General features: G+C 36.6%; 2 protein-coding genes across 3 annotated transcripts in view; one reads left to right on the top strand and one right to left on the bottom strand.

The window, feature by feature from the left end:
* The window catches only part of LOC109728182 (E3 ubiquitin-protein ligase MIEL1-like), a gene marked incomplete at its 5' end in the record, with an annotated part of 7373 nt that extends 568 nt beyond the window's left edge, over positions 1 to 6805 (top strand). Inside the window, 6 exon segments of the mRNA XM_020258530.1 lie at positions 20 to 60; positions 2367 to 2449; positions 2524 to 2615; positions 2732 to 2801; positions 5655 to 5693; positions 6344 to 6805. Coding sequence (XP_020114119.1) covers positions 20 to 60; positions 2367 to 2449; positions 2524 to 2615; positions 2732 to 2801; positions 5655 to 5693; positions 6344 to 6481 — 463 coding nt within the window.
* On the bottom strand, positions 8988 to 22863 carry LOC109727950 (probable chromatin-remodeling complex ATPase chain). Of its 2 annotated transcripts, none has more exons than XM_020258185.1 (25): positions 22369 to 22863; positions 21599 to 21730; positions 21331 to 21437; positions 20492 to 20604; positions 19462 to 19559; positions 19064 to 19243; positions 18749 to 18970; positions 17181 to 17315; positions 16805 to 17087; positions 16332 to 16405; positions 15882 to 16102; positions 15713 to 15800; positions 15482 to 15575; positions 15187 to 15375; positions 15059 to 15090; positions 14843 to 14919; positions 14675 to 14764; positions 14484 to 14553; positions 14344 to 14401; positions 14209 to 14267; positions 12132 to 12297; positions 11827 to 12005; positions 11162 to 11377; positions 10797 to 10907; positions 8988 to 9378 (listed from the first exon to the last, which is right to left on the bottom strand). In XM_020258185.1, the coding sequence occupies exons 1-25, from the start codon at positions 22654 to 22656 to the stop codon at positions 9361 to 9363; spliced, it is 3300 nt and encodes a 1099-aa protein (XP_020113774.1). In that variant the 5' UTR covers positions 22657 to 22863; the 3' UTR covers positions 8988 to 9360. The 2 variants fall into 2 exon arrangements, with proteins under 2 accessions (XP_020113774.1, XP_020113773.1); XM_020258184.1 differs by having other exon boundaries at positions 14344 to 14404.

The following is a 24714-nucleotide window of genomic DNA, read 5'->3' on the forward strand; positions in this document are numbered from 1 at the left end:
TTATTCTTTATTGAACTAGAGTTGGAGGCAGAGAGAAGTACTTTCATTGCCAAAAATGTGGTATTTGCTTTTAACACCCCTTTAATATGTTTAATGTTACCCTGTTGACGGTTTTTGGTTTCACTTTTAAAAGTAAACAAAATTTCTTATGTTAGGATTGGTTATACGTTGTTTCATCTTAGACCAGTCTAATGTGTTGTCAAACTATTCCCCTCCAAGAGTGTTGCTGGTGAGAAGAATTATGTGGAAAATAAACAATACAAGTTTGCTAATTTGCTTTGGTATTTTTTTCCCTTGGGAAAATTTTTTGCTCCAAATGCATTTGGTACACACTCCTTGATGTTATTATATCAGACGAGATTTTTTATTTATGGACCTGAGACAAGTTGGCAGCACAATCCTCCTGGAACCACTTGCTTTGTCTTGCTTAAGAGATATGACTTGCTATTAGCTTAAGTTGCATCAGCATGTACTGTTGGCTAGCTTAGAGTTCAGGTTTTTATCAAACAGATGGACACTATTGTTGCTGGAAGCTCGTAGTATCTTACTAATAATACTGTAGTTATTATTGTATTTTTATTTGTTGTTAATATATTGTTGTTATTTCTGTTTTTATTTTTATTGCTATCAGCAGTAATGGCTAATAGCACTAGTACTAGCATTAGCACTAGTGCTTGTACTATCTCCACCGCTCCATCCCCACTACTATTACTATCACCACCACAACCACCACCACTGCTTCATGCTTTATGAAATTCTTTTTAGGGACAATATAGGTTTCCTTGTTTGCTGTTCTGAGTGGTTACGTGCTATGATGCTAGACTTACCAAACAACTCAAATATCGATGTTCTCCTTTGCAATATGTCGTAACTTGATTACCAATGTATAATAGCTTTTAGGGTGCGTTTGGTTCAAGTTATATAATATTACAGAGTATTTCGATATATCCAGGTATCTTGAATTTCTAAAAGAGATTACTACTTATGTTGCATTAGCGCGTTTGGTTTAATACAGTAATATAATGCTGGATTGCAGTGGTTATAGCATTAATATGTTTGGTTCTATCTATAAAATTCAGTAATCTAGACAATAAAGTATAGTCTATTCCAAAATTGCCCTTAACCATATTTTGTAAACTTTTTTTTCTTACCGTTTACAAATAATATTTTTTTACTAAATTTTATTTTAAATAATTTAATTTTTTAAATTTTAAATTTTAACAAAAATATATATTTAATATTTTAATTTAAATATAAATATAAAATTTATAAATTTAAAATCCAAAATATAAATATAAATATAAATATAAATATAAAATTAAAAATTAAAAATCTAAATTTAAAATTCAGAAATTAAAATAATTTAGAATTTGAAATTTAAAATCTAAATTTTTAAACTTCAAATTTTAAATTTTTTAAATTTTAAATTTTAGATTTTAAATTTCAAATTTCAAATTTGAAATTTTAGATTTTGAATTGTCAACTTTTAAATTTAAAATTTAAAATTTAAAATTTAAATTTGACATTTAGAATTTAGAATTTGAAATTTAAAATTTAGAATTTATATTAAAATTTAAATTTTAAATTTTAAATTTGAAGTTTACAAATTTAAATTTTAAATTTTAAATTTAAAAGTTGACAATTCAAAATTTTAAATTAAATTTTTTAAAATGACATATTGAAAGGGTTTCGGGAGTTAGAGGGGTAAAATTGTCATTTTATATAATATGCAGTATTACCGGTTTTCAGTAATGCAAGATACACGACCCCCCTCTCGTTAATATTTTTGGTGTAATCCTGCTCGATTTGTAATGCTATATTAACGACTAGATTACATAGCGGATGAAGCAAATACAGTAATCCTGGTAAGATTGCCTATAATTCTGCCAGGATAACTCGAACCAAACGCACCCTTAAGCCTTAGTTACATTTTTCCGCTTTTTTTTTCCTTGGTTGTTGTCGGGGGCGGGGGAAATATGTGGGGAAGTTTGTAGATTTACTCGAGGACCTTATTCTTACTTTTGTTTTTCTCGACTCTTGTGTTCTTTCATGGATATCTAGCAAAGTTATATGGGTGCTATGTGTTCTAGCTCCCGAAAAGTGCTATAAGATTAAAAGATATTCAGTTAAACATGCTTGTTATCTCTTTGTTAAATATGAGTAGAGATGGCAGATGACGTGATCTTGATTCATCATTTGCATTGGACCATGCTATTTCACACTAACAATTGCAAGTGCTGCTTACTTGCTTCTCTGTGCATGTCATGATGTGATTGCAATATCTGTTAGATTACCTAATTAAATATTTGTTCTCCCATTATTTTTATGTGCAACTTGTACTGAATGCATAAGCAATGAAACAACAGGATCTTGCTACTCAATTGAGTTGCGTGAAAAGCATTTATGCGTGGAGAACTCAATGAGGCAAAATTGCCCGATTTGTTATGAGGTATGTATTCGGTTCAACACATGCTTCTACTTTTCTGTAGATAGACCTGACTTAATAGTGAACCTCTTCTGCAGTATCTTTTTGACTCTCTCAAAGAGACTAGGGTTCTAAAATGTGGGCATACCATTCATGGTGAATGTCTTCATGAGATGGTGGCACATTCTCAGTAAGCCCCCTCCTTTTTTACTTATTGGTGTTTTGATTGTTAAAACTTGCTTTTGATTTTTCTTTTCCCCCATTTCTTCCATTCTAACTATTCGTTGATTCTGTGGATTTTAAAAGATTGACGTGTCCAATATGCTCCAAGTCAATATACGACATGTCAAAGCATTGGAGGAAATTGGATGAGGAGGTATGACTGAAAATCTTGTATAGAATTTTTATACAATATCAATCTATACAAATTTTCTTTCCATTGATAATCTAATATATCATCCCATTGAATGCATTATTTATTGTTTGCTTGTATTTGAGATAAAAATTTTAGACAGATTAGATTTATTTTAATTGAGGTTTTTCTTTTCAAATAATAGAAAAGGAATTCTAGGAGCAGCACTAGACAGAACAGTTTCTTTAGATAGCACTAAATCATTGGTGCTTGTGGATGTTCAGCCACTAGATAAAAGGTTGTGGGGCTAGGATGATAGTGATCCCCCTAGGATTTAGTGGTGGTTGATGGAATAATAATAATATGATCCAAAGGATAAAAATAGTCAAAAGGTTAGTTCTAATAGTGGAAAGTTGGTAGCACCAAGTGGTTGGTGCTATTGGACGCACCCCAGCTGGAGTCTCTTTCTATATATATATATATATATATATATATAGAGAGAGAGAGAGAGAGAGAGAGAGAGAGAGAGAGAGAGAGAGTTGAGCTAGTATACTATTGTTAGTATATGAATAGTATTTACTGTCAACTTTTTCACCCTTAAATTACTACTCTTCAGCCAACCCCACTAAACCCTAGGCATCTAATGATCAAAAAATTGACAGTAAACACTATTAGAATACTATCAATAGTATTCTAACTCCACTTTATATATAAGTGCTAAGTCAGTTTGGTGACTTCTAGCAATGTTTTTGAGGTCTTGTAACAATTCGGCATCTATGAGGACCCCTCTTGAGGATGTTATTATAACATATTACTAGGCTCCTGAGCAAGCACTATGGTAAATACCTGGTTCTGCTTAGGGTATAATGGCTTAGTCCCTTGGCTACATGAGGACAAATAGACTTAGATAGATCAGTCCCTTGGCATCAGTCAGGACTGAGGGGGCAGAGGGGAAGTAGGGAGAAACGTAGGGGATGTGCGGTGGTCAGTTTTGTTACGTTTTAAAGAGGTTTTTGTAAACCTAATGAAACTGATATGCAAGGTTAACTGAACCAAAATAAATCGGTTTGATCTAGTTGGTTTGTTCTGTTTTGGTACAAAGCTCTTATTACACTGACATGTATATTATGTGATGGATCTTGGAAAGCATTTGAGTGCTAAGTTGTATCAAACTATTACCATTTCAGTTTGTTTATTTATCAGTTCACAAAAGCGAATTGAACCGAATTACTGATAAAACTAAACCAGATCAACCAAAGTGACTCAGGTTGGTGGATAATTCAGCCTGAACCAAGGAGTGCTCACTACAACAGAGATGTAGGAGGTACATGTGCTTACTGCAATAGAGGTCATGGGGTAAGAGGATAGTCTGGTAGGAACATAGTGGAAAAACAGATGGTATGTATACAGGGGAGAGGAGGTGAGTAGGGAATAGGGATATTATCAACTCTAACGAACCGCGAACCATGCAGCAACCGCAAGCGTGTCAAAACCACAAGATATTGCGGACCTTAGTGGTTTTGATTCTCGGTGAGTGCCTAACCGCTTTCCTTTTGCCTAGGCACCTTAATTGGTCTACCTACCTTTGTGATCGCCGGTCGTTTAGAACAGCTTAACTGTAATCGGTTGAAAATCAAGTTTGGTGAGAGTGTAACTATTGGTCCTACCATCAATTGGCTTAATGCTTGGGAGATTTGTAGTCTAGTCGTAGGCTAGGTTTTGGGTCTTTCGACAAAAGACTGCGGGGCCATTTCAAAGGGAATTTATTTTCAAAAATTTGAACCCATCACTACCTCTCGGACCTTCTCGGTGTTTTCATGATGGATGGCGAGACTAATGTTTCTATTCTTAATAAATTTGATTTATGACCGATCACAACTTCATCAACCCAAATGCCCCCTCATAGTCAAATACTCAAATTTAAATGCAACCTACAACTTAAAATCAATTGAAACTAAAGTATGCATGACCAATTCCAAAGGTATTAGGTAAATCTTTACCGTAAGTCTCTATTTTTGCATAAATGAAGGGCATACTGAAGGTATTAGAATGTTATCGCTAACTCTCTTTTTCTCGCAAATAAAGTGTAACACTCTCATCGACCTCCAATGTTTTCAAAAGCGGCATGCAGTATGATATGTGGGCGGTTGACCCACGGCATACCGCATAGTCAGTATGCGCTTCATATGCGAGCAAATATGCTATTTACCTATTGAAGTATTAAAAAATATATAATTACAAGAAAAATATCATAATGCCTTCAAAATTAGGACTAGATAATTGCACTAAAAACTAGCTAAAAAAGCACGATGAATAACAATACTTTGCTTTAATAGTAATTGACTGTATTGATACTCATCCAACAAATCAACACGGTAAAATATTTAGGCAAATAATATGTACTGATTATGAAAATATGAATTAATATTGAGATGCATAATCATTAGACATGAATGACTTACGCTTCTTTGTTTTTCTTCTATCTTCAAATGACTTAAGTATAAATATCAAATGGGTACAAGGTCTCAACATGCCTGAAGCCCGACATAGTATATAACCTCCTTATAAGGACTTACAAAAAGTATGCGAGCACATATGTGGGATATGCACCTGCAACACTGCATATTGACCGCCTAGTCAATATGCGAGGCGGTTCACCAACCGCACCGCATATGTGGCTGCGTAAGCAAGCGCATAGACCGCATTTTAGAATAGCGTCTACCTTAGAAGGCTCTCTCTCTCTCTCTCTCTCTCTCTCTCTCTCTCGTTTGCACTTTGCCCGTAGTGCTGCTCTCTTCTTTTTCACTTTTTTGTATAGGCATAGGTTCTTGAATCAAGTTTACTGGATAGTCAACAATTGAGATTTTTCTTTTGCAGATAGCTGCAACAATCATGCCTGCAGATTACATGTACAAGGTATGTGTTTTATGACTCTCTTTTACTGGTCGATTTGTTATGCTTAATGTGTAATAATCACCTCAATTTTCAACACCCCAGAAGTTAGTATACATATATATGTTGCATTCTCTGGCATAGTGATGCAGGGACGAATTAGAGTGTCCTACATTTTGGCGGACTGCAAAATTGGATTTGAAATTTTCGCAAAATTTTTTGGGAATTTCTGAATTTTTCTATATATATATTTTTTTATTTTCTAGAAATTTATCGAATGAAAAAACCAGAAATTATTATTCAAATTACAAAAATTGGATAGAATAGCAGGAAAATTTGTAAAAACTTTAAAAGAAGAAAAATTAAAAAGATGAGGAAAGATAATTAGGATTCACTCCTAAATGAATGTTTCTTTAGGGTGGACTCACTTTAGAACGATCCATTTGAGAAGGCAAAAGATGCAACATAGCCAATATAACAACTCTAGTGATCCAAACTAAATTTTCTTGGGATATGATCTTACCTAAAATAATATAAATAGATATAGTCTTCCAAACAAATTTTTTTGAAAAAAAAAAAAGGTATCTGAGAACAAACTGAGATAAAAACCAAATAAAAAGACGACTGAAAATCTTCGTCTAACAAAGCCATAAGTTCTATTCGAGTATTTGCAGGTGGTATGGATACTCTGCAACGACTGCAACAAAGTATCACAAGCCCTGTTCCACATCGTCGGCCACAAATGCAGCCACTGTCGATCCTACAACACGCGAACTATCTCCGCTCCGCCGCCGTCCGAGACGCCCCATTAGCTCGCTTCAGTTCTTCGCAAACATCGTGTGATTCGATTCATTTCAATCTCTCTTGCGGGTGCGCACATCTGCTACAGCCCAAGTTTTTTTTTTCCTTTTTTTCTTTTTTTTTTTCAGGAGGCAACGCCGTATAGTCAGAAAGAAAGGAGGTGGTGTGAAATTGGCACGTGGATGAACTCGATTTATTGACTTTTTTTTTTTTTTTTACTTTTGTCTGTAACCTGGAATTGGTTTGCTAGGAATCATCCTCACGGATTGCGTTCTCAGTTTCTCTGTGACCCAAAACTAAATCTGGTACATCAAAAATTTGCGTTTACATTCTCAGATTGCTTTTCTTCCCTTTTTGAGTGAATCTTGTTGGTAAGTCATTTAAATACGAGAGAAAAATCAGTTGAAAGAGTAGTAGTAGTAGTAGTAGTAGTAGTAGAATACATGAACACAAACAGTGCTGGTCTGCGCTTTGGTCCGATCATGCTGCGAATGAAATGCGCATTTGCATTTGGGACGAAAAGCACTTGCGCTTGCTTTCAGTAATGGGTATAATTTCCAATCTCTGAGAAGATGCCCCTCCTTATTCAGAGAATCGCTGCGAGTCTTGATTGCAGAACTGCTATTGTAGAACTTTCATGTGATTTCAGAAGCTGATGGATAGGGATACTTGGAAACCAGGATTACTGTAAGCATCAAACACTGCATTGATAGGATTTCTATATCGTGGGAATATTTTTATTTGCCACATATTTTAGAATACATATTGAAGATATTATGGGAATATTTTTGCTTCGTACATATACTATAATGCATGAAAATATATTATATTGTTCGGGAAAAAAAGAAAAATACCAAAAGAAAAGGTGGGTTTTCAAATCCAACCTGTTAAGGGATTATAAATACCACGAAAATTTTAATTGGTGCCACCTTAGATTCCTATGATAAAAAAAAAAAATATGGGATTTCATAATTCTGACGTCTCATTTCTAAGCATTTTATAAAATACTGTGAACCAAACTCACCCTAAAAGCTTTTGAGACCCTCCTTTGGAGATTGTTTGGCCTCTCTCTCTCTTTTTCTTCTTTTCTTTTTTTGTTTCCGCGTAGTAGCAATTTTTAGCATAGCGTTTGATAAATAGAAAAAATATAAAGCTTTTGTTGCCAATGAGAAGCAAAAAAGAGATTCTCGGTCTCAAAGTTAAAACTCCAATTTAGTGCTTTTGATTTTATTATAGAAAAAGACTAGAGTTCGTATAAAAGTATTGCTCAAAACCTTCAGAAGAATAGGCTCTCACGATCTTGAATGGATAATGACCTTTCAAATTAGATAGTATACCATTAATAATAGTACACGCTAAGAATTTAAATGTCGCCATACGGAATCGTGCCAAAAAACTTGTTGGTATGTTACAGTATACTGCGCGTTGTGCTCTGCTGTTTCAATGCAAGCCGTTTAAAAAAAAAAAGAAAAGTGCGCCTAGATACATTATCATGAAGTATTGGTATTCTTCTATACCAATATATTTTAATTGTTTATAATATTTTTATTAAATTTTTTGCACTTCATTGAAATAACTACTCGTTAATTTTAAAGAAAACATAATTTTGAAACATATCATCAATACGAAGATCGTATTGTATCGTATCAAATATTTTATTGGCACGGCACCTCATGGTTAGCAATGTCTATGCCGATGGATGCGTAAATCCTCGGTACAAACTAAGCTGCTACAAATGCTCAGATTTTTTGTTTTTCGATGCTACAAAGAACTAACATTGTGTACAAAAATTGCTAGGTCGGCGACAGGCTTTATAAGGATATAGGAAAATGAACCAAAAAAAAAATTAAAAAAAGGTGAACCTGTTTGAAGATCCAACAATTATTGGCCCTTTCAAAATTAAGCTCCTGAATTTTTTTGCATATGAGTCCCTAAAATCTTTCAATATTACACGCATCTGCATGGTAATCCCCAGCAGCAAACTCCAGTAGTAAAGTTTGGAATGCTGCTCCAATGGAGGTTCAACGGGCGACGAGATTCAAGTAAAAATCTAATCTATTATCTAATCTAGGCCAACCCTTTGTTCACTATTCACAACCCTCTAGTACACAGATCATTCATAGAATACGTCGGCGTGGCTTAAGTTTCTTGTCTGCTGCACAGAGGCCCTCAATTACTGACTAATTTAAAGAACAGAGAATTTTAAACCATGCCATAAAGTCGGAAGCTATACCGACCGTGTCGACATCTTGTTGACACGATACAACATGGTGATTACGTTTAAGTCATGCGCACAAACACGAGTTGTAGTAACTCAATATATGATCACACCAAAACATTCTCTATAAATTTCCAAACCCTACTTTGGCCTAGCAGGGAGAGATAGTAGCCGAAGCAGATATTCATCTCTTAATGAGAATGCGAAAACGGCACTTCTGCTTAACTGCAAGAACATTACTCCTACCACCAGGTCGACGATATTTTTCTGCAAGATTTCGAACACGCCGGACAAAGAGAGATTCCTAAGCATATAATGATTGTATTGAAGATGCATTTCCGGAAATACAGTTAAGTGATCAGCCAATTTTCCACTGCAATTGGCATTCCTACACTAGAAGTTCTCCCGCGACGGCATGCGCGCAGGCATAGTAACTACTAGTCAGCTACAGAGTGCATTCAATAAGGGAAAATACAACATAGAAAGAGCTTTTGCTAATAACTTTAGAATGGAGACAAAAATGAAGCACCATCCTCATCCCGCAGGATGGAATAAGAGTCCCCCGAATACTCAGGCCCCCAAACTCTTCACAGCGACTACTAAGACAAAGCACATCATAGAAGTGTCTGTCATCACGTGAAATAATAAGAGGTCCTCCCCTCAGCCTTAAAATCATCTCCTTCGTCTTCCCTGAGAAAAAAAAGAAAAAGAAAAATAGAACAATTACTTTTTTTCTTAAATTTAGGGATCGGTGCAGCATATCATCATTGTTCTAGGTTTCTTCTTTTTATTATGCGCAGCGAATGGTATAGTATAGAGTAAAAAGACAAGAACTATAATTGCCTATCATTTGGTATCATGGTTGCATTCTTTTTTTGTTTTCCAGAGCACAAGTTTCATGTAGCTGAGTGCCACATTAAATGGGTTCTCTTTTCTTCTGCTTGTAATTACACTTTGTGATGCAACCCAAGCTGGATGCCTCTTGGCATCTCCATCAAAAACACAACAAAGCAGCTTTTTTTTAAAAAAAAAAAAAATTGCTATAATGTTTGGTTTTTTTTGCTGCCAACCAAACACCATGGATGTATAACTTGCAAGTTATCGGCCATTCAGTCACGCAAGAAAATTCTGTTCAGCAAAATATAAGAAAGAAAATCGGCAATGATACCAATGGAGGCTGTAGAGTATGAATATTTTGTTGCTCACAAAATGAACAGACTCTAGAACGCCTACGGGCGGCACCAAACTCATGTTGCTGCTAGCCCAGATATAACCTTGATATAAATAGCATTCCCCAAAAACTTTTCAGTGTAAATAAATACCATAATACTTCCGACATCTCCTTCTGTTTCAAAAATCAAAGCGTCTTACAAACCTTTTCTCAAAATTATCTAAACCGAGCCATATTAGTTAAAAAGTTCTTTTAGAAGACAACAACCATTATTTTCCCCATTCATTTTTACTGCTATCCGTTAAAAAGAGGGCAAATTCTACCTGTACAGTGTACACCTACTTACATGCGTAAATCTAGATTTACAACCCTTCCTTCCCAGAGTGGACAAAAATCCAAATTGGGTTTTGGTTTTTTATAAAAAAATAAAAATAAAAATAAAAATAAAAACAAAAGCCGATAAGACAAGCAGAGAGTGAGAGCCCTCGGGCAAGAGGGGTGTAAGATGTCCACCTAGCCCAGGGGCGTACACCTAGCATTGCTCTAAACAGAGAACTGTTTCCAGATTTATGAAGGACTTCAGCCTTACTATAAACAGTAATTTTAGATAAAAGCAGCCATTTCAGCAATACAGAGACTGACTACTATTATTTTAGAACAGCACATAAAAAGGGCAAAATCGGTACCATCATCGGCTTTAAGGGTTAAAATAAACAACAGTAACAAGGGCGGTGGTGGTGGATATAAACTTTAAAACATGCCACTACAGTGACACACAACATAAAAATTTCAGAAAAGGAATGATCAAAAGATTTAGGCATAGAAAAGCTTTAATTAATCCTAATTAGTGAAACTTAGCTTTAAGTAACGTCAGATATACCAAGACCATAAAACGATTTCAAGGCAATATTTCCACATAGTGGTAATGAAGACTTACTGAGCCGACATAGTCGTCCATGGACGATTGCTTCCGCCTCTTGAATGAATTCAATGCAGGGGTCTCAAGAGCTGGTGCCTTCGCCATGGACCGCTTTGATGGTGTCAGGTTCTAAAAGCCATAACAAAAAGAGCAGAAACATGAGTTAGTCATCTATTATTCATGCCTTAGATAGGTACTTGGTTTCCGGGAAAGTATTACCAAAGAATATTATAGACAGAAAAGAAGATCAGAAGCAAAGAACTAAAACTATTATAAGATAAATAAGGAAAGATTTACAATTGTATAATCATTACTTCATGAAGCATGGTATAGGATCCATCAACAAGCAAAAACAAGGCAAAAGAGAAAAAGAAAATAAAAACCTTCGCAAGTTTTTTATCTTTCCGAGCTTGTCTCTCTCGCTCATCGTATTCTTGATTCTCCTTCTCCACAAGCCGGATGAGAGTATCACATCGTCTAGCTAACTCTTGAGTCGTTCGCGACTTCACAAACCAGTCGAACCTAAACAGCGGCGATGTCCTGAATGCAGCTTTGAGCTCATCCCAATTCCCATAACCAAGTTTGTGGACCATGCATAACTGAATTTGTCGATCAACATTAATCAATTAAATGTCAAAAGGCGCTTGAGAAAAGGGTAAAAGGCCTTGCTCTGACTCTAGTGCATTTTTGAATGGGTATTTGAACTTTAGAAGTTAAATTTACTACCGACATTTCATTGCTTTCATATCAGAAATTTCCGAAGTTCCATCAGAACTTCAAACGTTTCCATTGAAAAAATTGTACAATATTCCATCGAGAAACAGATAAACCCGCTAGACTGCAGAACACTGTTGAAAATGTTAAAAATTTTGTATAGTAGAAAAGTCAAAACTTTTATATCTGAGTACCTATTTTAAATATGCTTTAAGATTAGGAAGCAAAACCGAATTTCAAATACTCATTTCAAAATGCACTATTCATCAAGTAATGCCAATAAATTTATTCTCCTTAAATAAAAAAGCAGAGTGAATATCAGAACATAGAATACCATGAAACGATCACATTCTTCATTGTACAGCTTTCCTTTATTCTGACCATATTGAATTTTCAATTCCAACCATGGGTTCTTGTACCGGTCCAGCTTTTTTGCAATTGCTCTCATTATCTCATCTTTCCGAGAGATTCTTGCTTCCCCTCTCTCAATATTCTTGATGATTCGATCCCAGTCTGATGCAATGTCAAACACAATATTTTACCGGATACTAAAATTGAAATGCTAAGCAAATTCTGCAGGAAGCAAGTTTTAATATTCACTCATTAAGCACAAATTTGAAGATTTGAACAAAAGCGTACCATTCAATTCCTTGTATCTCTCTTTGAAAACTTTAGCATATCTTTCGACTTCTTCTTCTGATTTCCCCTCCATATCAGAAGCTATACCTTTTATATCATTCCGACCAAATTTTTCGCATGCTCGTATGAATGTATTGAAGTCTCTCCTCGTCCATGTCGAAAATCCCTACGCTCACGTCAATAAAAGTCAGAAGAAAAATAAGATGAACTCGGATAATCTAATGAAGTCATAAATTTACAGAGACCAACCCAATTATAGGCCATTTTAAAACAAATTGATCCCCTCAACTTTTGCTTATTTTGATTTGTACTCTTTCTGTCACAGAAATACGAGCCAGAGTGCGCTGAGCCGTGCAGCAAACTAGTGAGCATGGTAACCCGTCCTAATTGTTTGGATGTAAAAATTTTGACAACTGATGTGAATCTAAGAGAAATCTACTAGATCTATAAGGGATTGACATTCTCCATGGGTTTCCATGGAGGATTCAAGCTCTTTTCCACAGAAGAACAACATTTTTAAGGTTTTTCTGTGCAAATTAAGCGAGTTCAGCTATCTCAGTATCTTTATCAGAGTTCCAAAGTCAACCTTTGTATTGAGGGATGAAGGCATGCCTTACACAACCCATTCCAGCAATCCATTTGGAAACAAGCAATCGTCCATCCACCAAGATGGAAATACAATATTGTGCTTCATATCGGTACTAAGTAATACTAATAATGTGAAGTTGTATGTATTAAGACTATACCCAGCTACTACTGTTATCTCACAAGAAACAAAATTATGAAACCTTCTTTTGGACCAATAAGGCAAAAAAGGACCATGCCAGAGCTTGCGACGCATTCCAATTGAGGGCCCTTCACCAGCACCAGGGCACATTCACAAGCCAGCAGGGCACCATGCCATGTCATGCCAACCATGGATTGGTGACATACCGTGCCTCAACACTTAAATATTAATCTCCATTAATTTACTTGAGGGTTGCATTAAATTCTATGAGGCTTCAATTAGATTTAGTGGTAATTCTGTTAAAATTTAAAAACTCTGGCTAAATTGATGGAACTGCAGATTCCTTTCACATTTAGCAATGCTAACTAAAGGAGTTATCAATTTTAATAGATTCCCAAATTTCAACTGAAGGAACTACTCGAATCAAAACATGTTAATGATCAGGGGGTGTCAGTTTAAAAAAAAAAAAACATAAAGCTGGGGGCTTTTCATAATGAACTACAGTTAGGGTGTGTTTGGTTCGAAGTCGGAATCAGCATCGGAATCAGAATGAGAATAAGCTGGAAACGGAATCGTTATGATTCATTACCTCATTCTATTTGGTTCGCCACCTGAATCGTAATCGAAATACAGTCCCATTGTCGGTGTTTGGTTCAGATAGATATTAGAAACGTAATCAAATTAATATGTCAATTTTATCTTTATAATATATTACTTTAAATTCAAACTGAAAATAAAATATTAAAAATATGGGTCAAACTTTTAAATATTTTTTTTAAAAAAAATTAAAATTTGAGATTGAACGGATAATTCAAAATATAAAACTAAATTTTGATATTCAAATTCAAACTTAAAATTGTAATTTAAATTTCAATTTGAATCCATAAATTTAATTTAAATTTTAAATTTTAAATAAAATTTGAATAAAACTTTAGATTTTAAATTAATTTAAATTCAAATTCAAATTTATAAATTAGATTCGAAATGCTTGATTGAATTTTAATTTTTAATTTAAGTTCAAATTAAAATTAAAATTTATAAATATAATTTTTAAACTTAAATTTTTGTTTTAATTAAAAAACAAACTTAAAAAAGTTAAATTTAATCCAAACAAATCCATTCCGCCCGGATTCAATTTCCAATCCCGCCTCCTAGGCCGGATTGGAAAAAGGGGTAATTCGGGAGATTCCCATTCACCCGGAAATCAGAATGGGAATGGGAATCCCGCATATCAAACACAGACAAACGGCTTCGTCCATTCCGATTCCGATTCTAGGGTGAAGAAAAGGCGAACCAAACACGCCCTTAAGGTGGTCTTCGTATACATTCTCCAACTAATAGCAGCCTCACCTCTTCCAACAACTGTTCTTTTTCTTCCTGCTCCTCAGCAGTCAATGGTTCACCAACATCTGGGGAAAAAAATTATTACCATCAATTAGCAGCAAGTTTCAGCAAAAGCAAATGAATGTCCTATGGTCTAAGTACCTTCCGGCTCATCTCCATCAGCAATAGTGTCTTTCGCTTGGTTTCTTTGATGAGTTTGCTGCTACGATAGCAAAAAGTTTAAGCACTGTAATAAACCAAACCATCATAAAAGTAAAGACGTAACTAGCTATCTAACATACCATAAGATACCGAACTTCTTTTTCATATAACTCGCTCAATCGTTGGGTGTTAAAGAATTGAAAATCATGCCTGAAAGGTAAAAATAACAAAAATCAAGGTTCACTGATGCTCTTGTTTTTCCCTTGATAGTAGAGATAAACTCTATAAAACCAAAATGGTATTGGGAAAAAAGAAATGGAAGAAAACTTACAACTGAGGCATCCGAGGAATACGTGGTTCCCTGGGCTTTGCTGGTCCACCATGACGAAGTGCTTGCTTGAAGTAATCTGACTCTGAGTAGCTACAAATACAATTAAAGTTAGATTCAATGAGAAAAATCACATATGAAAACAAACTTTAGCAATTAAGATGATCATACTTCCGCTTTCTTTCCCTTTTAGGTGGTTCAATCCAGTTCTCACTAACAAGCTTCTTAAAATCTAGCTTGTTCTCCTCCTTCAATCAAGCAAATCCAGATATAGCAAGTATCAGCACCAGATAAAACCAATTAGATGTGGTTATTTCGCAGTAGGCAAACAAAGTAAATCCAAATTGTGGACGTAACAGTCCTCAAATGCTGGATATGTGACAATACCTTCTCGTCATCAAAATCATACAATTCAGCAGCTGCAAGAAAAACATAAAGCATATCATGTTATAAGTTGGATCTTAGCCTACCAATGACATGGAAAACATTTAAAGGGAAAAAAGAGCTGAACATACTATCATCCATTTTGAATTTGATGGCATCTTCAGTAAATTTCTTCATTTTTGCATCAAGCTCTGCTGTTGCCTCTTCACCTTTGGCTATAATTCGGTCAATATCCTCATCTGTTATTGTGCTGTCCTTGGAACTGAATACCATCTCAGCACCAAATCTGACCATTTGCAATAGCTCATCTTTGTTTACAGCTGCATAAAATGAAATAATTATAATTATCAAAGCATGATTATTAGGATACTAGTCAATGGAAATTATATAAGGATAAGCATAACAAGCATTGAACAGAATGCTTACTTTTCTGCTCTGCCAATCGACCTTGTTGAATAACCAAAGCATCAAGAGCAAGCTTCTTATATGCTCTCTCAATCACTTTTTCCTCAATTGTATACTGTAAATTGTAACACAATTTTAGCAGACTCCATAAAACTAGAAAAATATCTTTCTTTCTCTTTTTTCATATTATCTTCAAAACAAGAATTCTGGTAACTAGCTCTCAAAGCTAGTTTTCTGAAAGAAGAAACTAACCTCAGTACAAAACCGAAATACTTGAACTTCTTTCTTTTGGCCAATTCTATGAGCACGATCTTGCGCTTGCAAGTCAACTTGTGGGTTCCTGAAAGCACATGCAAGAGAGTAAAATCCAACATCTCTGGGCACCAATTGAAGAAAGATAACAGGCAAGTAAAGAAATTACCAGTCACTATCATAAAGAATGACAACATCAGCAGTGGCAAGATTGATACCCAGCCCACCTGCTCTAGTTGAAAGCAAGAATATGAACTTCTCACTTCCTGGCTTGTTGAAGGCATCAATGGAAGCATCACGATCTTCTCCACCAGTATTTCCATCAATACGGCAATATTGGTACCCTCGATACAAGAGATAATCCTCTAAAATGTCCAGCAGCCTAGTCATCTGAATAATTGGCAACAACATATAAATTGTAATTAGTGCAAGAAATAAGCATGGACAAGACGACATAGCAGTTCAAGAAAATAAATTCATATCGTTGATATTGCAAGATACTAATTTTATGAGCTCTCATCTCATTAAAGATCTCAGTTCTTGTCTACTTAATAAAGTAAGTTAGACTCTTCTCTAAAGCATTCATAACAAGAGGCTTTGGAAGTGGACCAGTAAGGACCTGTGAGAAGATTAAAACTCTGGAGTCACGCTCTTTGAGCTTGGGAAGCAATTTATCAAGAAGAACCATTTTTCCTGAGGACAAAGGCCACATTAAAGCAAGGATTAGCCCAAATTAAATAAGGGAAACTATTGTTCACCATTGCATAATAATGTGTTAACGAATATATTCTACTGTACAAACTAAATTTTCACATACACCCCTAAAAGGAATAGTTCCGTACAAAAATACACTTACCTTAAGTTGGCAATAATTGTAAGTCACCGGCATAAGTTGGTTTCTATCAGAAAAAAACATTTTGAAAGAGACATTTTTCAAAGTAAAATTATTAATACAAGAAGCCAGGTTATTAAAGGGCATATAAGAAAGTTAAGGTTTTGCATGAATCTAATATAAATTGAGAACTTCCCAGGGTTAACAAAGTAAGTGTATTTAAAAAAACTGTTAACAGATATGCCAAAACAACATAATACCTGCGTTAGTAATTAGATGTTCCCCTGTTGTATAAGGCGGGCCAGGTTCAGCGCCTTGGAATAAATATGGATGGTTACAACACTTCCTCAGCTGCATGGCAATGTTTAAAAGACGCTTTCGCTCACCACCAGCATTAATGACTTCCAGATCTTTTTGAAGAAGAGCTCTATAATAATGCTTTTGCAACTGAGACATCCCAACTTTAAGTATGGTTTCCTTTTTGGGTGGCAAGCCTTTCTCGACATCAGATTTAAGCCTTCGCAGAAGAAATGGGCGAAGAACCTTAACACATTATTTGCAGACATAGATTTTATTAGGTGATTTCAGCAATGAAGATTTTGATGACAAAAGCACGGACGCTCTTCAGATTCCTACCTTGTGAAGCTGCTGAACAACCTCCTGCTGATCATTTTCCCCAGAAATTTGAAACCACTCATCGAAGGTCTCAGCAGAGCTAAATATTTCAGGAAGCAGAAAGTTGAGAAGGGACCATAGCTCATGAAGATTGTTCTGCAATACAGCAAATATTCTAACTGATATACTTGCTTATAGGAAGATTAAATAAAATTTTTGTGATCCGAGTAACTATAAAGTTCTGGCTTAAGAAATTTAAAACATATGATGCAAATTAAGGCGATCTCAAGTCTCAAAATTGCACGTTATATATCCTAGAATTATATAAGTATCAAGAGTGGTTGCACGAAATTATCAGCCCTATAACCCCTTTGTGGTGTAAAAAAGTGGCACTTCTATATTATGTAGTTGACAACTAGAAAATTACCTACATAAGCAACTTAAATGCAAGTCTTCCCGAATGAGCTGTGTGTTTATTCTAAATGACTTTTACTTAATTATTTATCAAGGAATATAACTGGAACACTGTATTGGTAAGAACCATTGACCCTTCGTGCCGGGGGCTGCATGCATCTTAATGCCAGTGGTCACGTACAGGGTCAATGGGATGCTGGCATATCTAATCTGCGCTAGTGCAGCTAGGCATACTACAATTGACTCCTATCTTAAATAAGCTCAGGCAGTCTTTAGTTTGAAATTTTCCTTCCAATGGATAGTAAAAAAAAATATTCCAAATCAGAACTACAGTTTTGAGATTTATACTCATTGCATTTAGCTGGAATAAAAGCATAGAATCTATCAATAGGATATTGCAATTATCAACTCAACTATAGGGATCGCTTCCCCTCCCAGTTCCAGGTGGGAATAGTTCATAAATCTATTGTCTTTGGGAGTTGAGTGAGGATATAAAGCACGGATTTTAGTGGCCATCACGGGCCGTATCTACCATGCCGTATCATATCAACAAGATATCGGCACGATACAACCCCCGTGCCGATGGCACGGCTCAAAACCCTCTATTCTGTAAATTAGTAAGTAATTTTCTCAATAAAGTTCAAAAGATTTGATAAAAATACATAATAAATAGTTAGAATATTTTGTTGCTAAAGAAAATAAACATTCCATGCTATTATGCATCCGCACACATGAATTTTCTGTGACCCGACACGCATCGGCACGCATCGGCACGGCCCGGCACGCACCATGCCGTACTGTGTCGGCAAGTTTCCGGCACAACCCCATGCCACGACACTTAAATCCTTGATATAAAGCATTGTTGCTGCTTCATCCCACAATCAAACACTCAGAATACTTTCAAAAACTCATACTTTTTTTCATGAAAAACATAATCCCTTCAATGATCAAAAACATGAAAATGATGGCACCTTGCTGATAGTACTCAGCCATGTCAAAGCAGCACTTGATGTGAACATTCTACAGGGAATCAGTGATTACAACACACAAAACTATTTAAAAACAAAGTGGATAGCAACTGTTGCAACTGAATAGCCAATCTAGGTTCCTACCAGAAGAATCTAGATAAACAACAGGCCAAATATAAAAATAAAAAAATATGATGCCCAACAGACCTGAAGAGGCGTGCCAGTGATAAGAAGGCGATAATTGGTATGATAGAGTCTCATTGTCTTGGAGAGAAGAGAATTTTCGTTTTTAATCCGATGAGCTTCATCAATAATAACATAGCGCCAGCTAAACCGCCTTAATGCAGTCTTTTCTTTAATCGCCATCTCAAAGCTAGTGACACAGACATCAAATTTCCCAGGCACTAACAAATTATCCCTTATGTATGCCTGCAAAGAATTAAAAATGAAAAGATCAAATAGGGAATATAAAAACTGTATACACCAAGTGAATACGGCTAAACAGTAAGGCTCGTGGCTGACCCTCTCTTCTGGATTTCCTAAGAACTTGACAGCCCGTAAAACTGGACAAAAGCGTCGAATCTCCTTCATCCAATTGCCAAGAGTAGACTTTGGTGCTACCACCATGTGCGGGCCAGTAATTCCTCTGAATTCATGCAAATAGCCCAATAACGAGATAGTTTGCAGGGTTTTCCCAAGACCCTAAAGTTCAAAAAAAAGAAAAAGAAAAAGGAGCTGTCAAATAAGCAGGAAACAACATTGCCTGGTATAAAGTGAACATCACTATAACATGAAAATTTCAAGATGCATAGCGTATCACTTATAAGTTAAGAAAGCATTAACTGCAATGCATTTAAGCGCACAAGGAAAACCAGCTCAAAAGTTTATCACAGGAAAAACAACTGAATTTTTTAACATACCATCTCATCAGCAAGTATCCCATTGATACCATTCTCATACAATCTTATAAGCCAGTTAAGTCCAGCTAACTGATAATCCCTCATTTTTCCTTGGATGCCTGGAAATAAAGCATAAGCAAGACACATACTTCTTAGGTTCCTAAACAATTGAAGGAAGGGACTTTCAGGAAATCTGCGAAACCAATATATTAAACAAGGCAATATTTTGTAACTAATTGATCTCAAAATAAACAACAAAACTGAATATCCAAAAAAGCAACTGCTGTTGTGCAACAAGTTCAACATCTGCACTGAGAGATCAGATAAGTTAGGAACCCTATATCTCCTTGTTTTCAGCACAAAGGGTAATCTAGCCCATTATATGACAAACTGCAGGTAAAGAAGAAACTGAAAAGAATCAACAAACAACAATAATCCTTTGATTTGGGATAAATCCGTAAATCTTCTTATCTACATTAGCCTGCTTATTGACTCACAAAAGTTCCATCCAAGGATTTCTATGGAAACCTGAAGCAATTAATCATCAAAAAAAATATCAATGACATAATGCGGAGGAAATTTTCTCATGTTCTTTTGAATATTAAGAACATTTTAAAAAAAAACGAAAACAAGCAACATGTATAAGTCATCTAATTGATCCACACATCATACTCTAGCTCCATACAATCCCATGAGAGAAAGCTCATGATTTTAGAGCTTTCCCAAAATTCAACAATGTTTATTTTTAACATCCATTAAAAAAAAGAAAAATCAAATATATCAAAGAAAAAGGAGCCTTCCAATGAGTAGGCTTTGAATGTTTATTCTAATAGTTCTTAATGTCAGGTACACTTTTGCATAAAAAAATTCAGAACTAATGTCATTTAACAGCAGTAGTAAACCTTTCTTCAAAAAATGTTAAGCAAAAAAGCCCTGTTACAAGGCAATGTTTCACTGCAAGTAAAACTTTTGCTACTAGACATCCGAGTATGTCAGAAAACTGCAAACACTGAAAGACAAAATGAATATCCACGAGCAGAATTAAGCTTACAAGATGGTTGTGATACTAATCGTGTGCCTCCTGCACCTGCCAAGGCATCTTCTTCCTCCTTAAGGCATTCTTCATCTTCCTCTTCCTCTGTAACTTTAGATGCATGGCGGCCCCTACAAAATTTGTGACAATCAATTATGGCCGCTGAAACATTCGACTCACAAGATGAGAATAAAAGTTACAAACGAAGGAACCGAAGTAAAGCCAGAAATATAAGAATCAAATTCTGTACTGATGGCCATAATAAAATGATTCTCCACATCATTTAGAGTATCAGACAGAATATGTTAGGAAAGTGTGGCATATACATGCATAGAACGATGTCATTTCTTCAACAGCTAAACACACAACTCATCCTCCTAAAACATCTACGGCACAAATATAAGGTATGAGATCCTGATTATCTCATCTTGACAAGCAAACAATCCTGGCTCCAACCATAATCGAAGATTAACATGTTTACAAGACAAATAAATGCATACGTGGATGTAACCAGTTCTTCATCCAAACTTGTACCTATGCTTAAAATGCAATGCCAATAAGGCATGTCTAGGTAAGCAGCATAAATGTGCAGACAATTACATAACTCACGCGATTTGCACCAGTTGAACAAACTGAGCTTACTACGTTGTCACTGTTATTAAACCAGATGAATCACTTTCACGAGGAAGGCGTAAAAAAATTGCATTAAAACCAATGCTGAGACATAATGAAGTGTGCAATTATGTCTTCATCACCTGTGAGTTCTATCTGACAAAAATACTATACCTACAACAGAATCTGACCTAAAAATAGAAAGAACCAAGTTCATTATAGAGCAATATATTGCACAGAAGTACCTTCCTCTTGGCTTCTTCTCTTCAGCAGATTGACTTCCTTTTGCAAAATGAGCAAATATTTCAGTCTGTTGCAGGAGATACTTTAGCCGACCCTTCCCCTTGTTATTCTGTCAAAACAGTTTCTCTCAAGTACCATACAAGACAATGCAGAAACATAGAGAGAAAAATCGCAAAATTGAAGAGGAAGTGTACAAAGAGATGCAAGACAGCTATATATGATTTAAGTAATATATCAATCTGCAGTGTTCTGTTCCTAGTATTCACAAACCATGTCAGCATCTATAGTAGCATTTTGTGTGTCTAATATTTCTTGAATTTTCTGCTTCTTCAGTTTCTGGAGCTCTTTGAGCCTAGCTCTCTCGCGCTTTCCAACTTCCACACTTGCTGATGCTTCCTCTGCCTGCACATGCAATCAAGGAAATGCATCGTGAGGGTGGATAAAATTTTCACACTTCATCGCGCACGCTTTGCTATCTAATAATAACTACCAGAAAATACCACTCTATCAGTTTATAAAGTAAAAAAAAAGGCTATTTTTTAAAAAAAATTTAGCAGGAGGGTGAAGAAACCATAAACTGGTTCAACGAATCAGATAGGAATATTGTTCCAAAGAGTCTCAGCAACCATATTAGATAAGCATTAATACGAGATGTAACAACGAAACCAGAAGCACCTCTACCTTCAAACAAGCTGAACTAACCCTAAAAACGCAGAAACCAAAAAAAAAAAAAAAAATTCTAATAAACCCTAGCAAAGCAGTATAAAGCACCAAAATCAAAGAAGAACGATCAATAACCCTTCATGTTCTCAATGCATTCACCAAACAAAAAGAAGATACTAATAGTTAAAATATATGTATATATAAAGCATTTTTGAAACCCTAAATATCTTCAGCGTTGCTCAAAAGCCATCAAAACCCTGGAAACAAGATTACATTTCGGAAACCCTAAATATCTTCAGCGTTGCTCAAAAGCCATCAAAACCCTGGAAACAAGGTTACATTTTGGAAACCCTAGATCTCCAAAACCGTTTCCTCACCTCCTCATCGCCGTCGCTCTTCGCCCCCGCGACGGCCTCGTCGTCCTCCGTCGACTGCGAATCGCCGTCCCCGGCGTCGTCGTCGTCGTCGGGGCCCACCGACCTCGCCACGGCCTCGATCTCCTCCTCGTCCACCTCCTCCTCCCCCTCCTGGTTCGCCCCGGCCCCGTTCTTCGCTTCCTCCTCCTCCTCCTCATCCTCCTCCTCCTCGGAGGAGGAGGACATCGATCCCGCGTTCGAGGGCTCCTCCTCCTCAGAGAACTCCTCGAACTTGGCCGATTTCGCCATGGCCGGTCTCTAGGGCACGCAGAAAAGCGACGAATATGGGCTCAGCGAGGGTTCGGTACGGATCAATGGATCGATCGATCGATCGGGAGAGGTCGAAGAGGGCCAAGGGTTAGAGGGGAGAGACAAGGGTATATTAGAATATATATATATATATAAAAGGTATGCGGAATACGCGGTGCTTGTGCTCGGGGTCGGGAAAATGGGGGAAGTGTATGCGCGACAAGTAAGCGTAGGGTTTATATAGTTCGAAGCAAATCCGAGGCGTATTTAGAAATAAATAAATAAATAAATAAGGAAAAAAAAAGAGTACGGTCTCTCTTCCCGCCAATTCCGCGCCGCCTTATTGAGCTCTCTCTCTCTCTCTCTCTCTCTCGTAATGGTTGTATGTTGATTTAAGTTTGGCTTAACACACTACACTATACCACTGTACTATACTATAATTCTATTTTTATTGGATATCTTATACTATTATTAGGGCCTTTTTGGGAAACACCTTTTGAAAAGTTCTATTTTTTTTTTTTTAACTGGCCCGTTTGGACAGCCCAACTGAGTAAAATATTTATTATGTAATATAGAGTTTCTAGCGTAATATTGGACAAAAATAAAAAAGAGATCAGAGCAGCGTAAAAAAAATCGATGCTCATCGCGCTCCTCCACCATCTTGCCCTCTTCTCACTTTCTCCGCACAACCCGTTGTGCCCTCTCTTCCCTTTTCTTCTCCCCTCCCAGCCTCGAAAATCTTAGCCATTCTCCTCTTCCGCTTCCACCGCCTCCCCTCTGCCGTCTCCACCCTCTCTGACGAACACGCAGAGCTGGAGGAGCTACCTCGGCGGATAGAAGGCGTCCCCTATGACGAGCTTCCATATAGAGGACTCGTCGTCCTTCACTACCGTAGGACAATCTGGAGCATGATGGCCACTGCGATGGTGGCCAACATCGCCATAACCGCGAGCGACATGAGTGTCGATAGCCAGTGCACGCTTGCGCCGCCTTCCGACCACAGGTACGCGTCCTAGCGCAACGACCATCGCACTGTACTCCCGACAAACTCGACATCGTACGTGAATGCTACCCTCTCCATATGCCTCGTTCTCTCATGTCTCCGAGGTCCTCTCCACAACCGCCGATGACCTCCTCGCCGACATGATGAACCCAGATTGCGGCCAAATTTCGTTAATTACAATTTGATCATGTCACGCCCGGGGTTCAGCGGAAGCCCACCCGGTACGCTACAGATCCACCGTATACCCAGCATATACAAAGCGTCTATAAAACATGCTAGAAATATCACGTCAATAGTACCACTAGCAAGAATCATAGCATAAGACATACAAGATACACTAAAAGCAACTAAAAAGAAGAGTATAAAACTATAAATACAACTCCTAAAATAGTTCATACATCATGAGGTCTCAAAGAACAACTATATACAAGTGGTAGTCTCTATACAAGTAGTACATCAACCTTGCCAACTCGTCCAAAAGGAGAGGTGATCACCTAGCGGGACTTTGAGCTATGCCTAGCTAGACGCGACTCCCTTGCCGCCGTCCCTAGCCTCTCCCGCTGTGGATGGCTCTGTAAATAAAACAACAACAAATAGGATATGAGAACTATTAATCAATAGTTCCAAGTGGATAAGCCGCCGACCTCAGTAAATTACACCACTAGGCTAATGAGGCATAAATATTAAACATGTATAACTATAACATGATATGAATAACAAGCAACTAGTAAACAGTAGAACTACTATGCCTCCAATGCAATTAACATTATGCAACAAATAAATAAACTACTTCATAAGAGTAAGCATCCTATATCATCTCAATGAATGTACACTATCTAGTAGTGACTATTTTGTTAACATAATTTAGTTTCATTGCTCAATTCGTAAGGACCTACATAAGGTAGTTCGGCTTGCGCCGCGCCTAATGGCACCGTGTAGTATACACTCCCCACGGTAATTCACTTTGGCACCCAATCCCGCACGGACGAGCATAATATCGCGTAGGCCATCTCCGGAGTGCCGGCTTATAGGGAGCGACCCTTACAAGTATGTGC

The sequence above is a fragment of the Ananas comosus genome, linkage group 23 (assembly GCF_001540865.1).
Source record: "Ananas comosus cultivar F153 linkage group 23, ASM154086v1, whole genome shotgun sequence".
NCBI classification, from domain to species: domain Eukaryota; kingdom Viridiplantae; phylum Streptophyta; class Magnoliopsida; order Poales; family Bromeliaceae; genus Ananas; species Ananas comosus.

Coding starts and splice junctions, on each gene's coding strand:
- LOC109727950 (XM_020258184.1), bottom strand. CDS start 22,656: ATGGCGAAATCGGCCAAGTTCGAGGAGTTCTCTGAGGAGGAGGAGCCC. Junction 14,554..14,674: donor ATTCCTCGGATGCCTCAGTT/GTAAGTTTTCTT, acceptor TTTACCTTTCAG/GCATGATTTTCAATTCTTTA. Junction 10,908..11,161: donor AAGATAAAAAACTTGCGAAG/GTTTTTATTTTC, acceptor TATGGCTTTTAG/AACCTGACACCATCAAAGCG.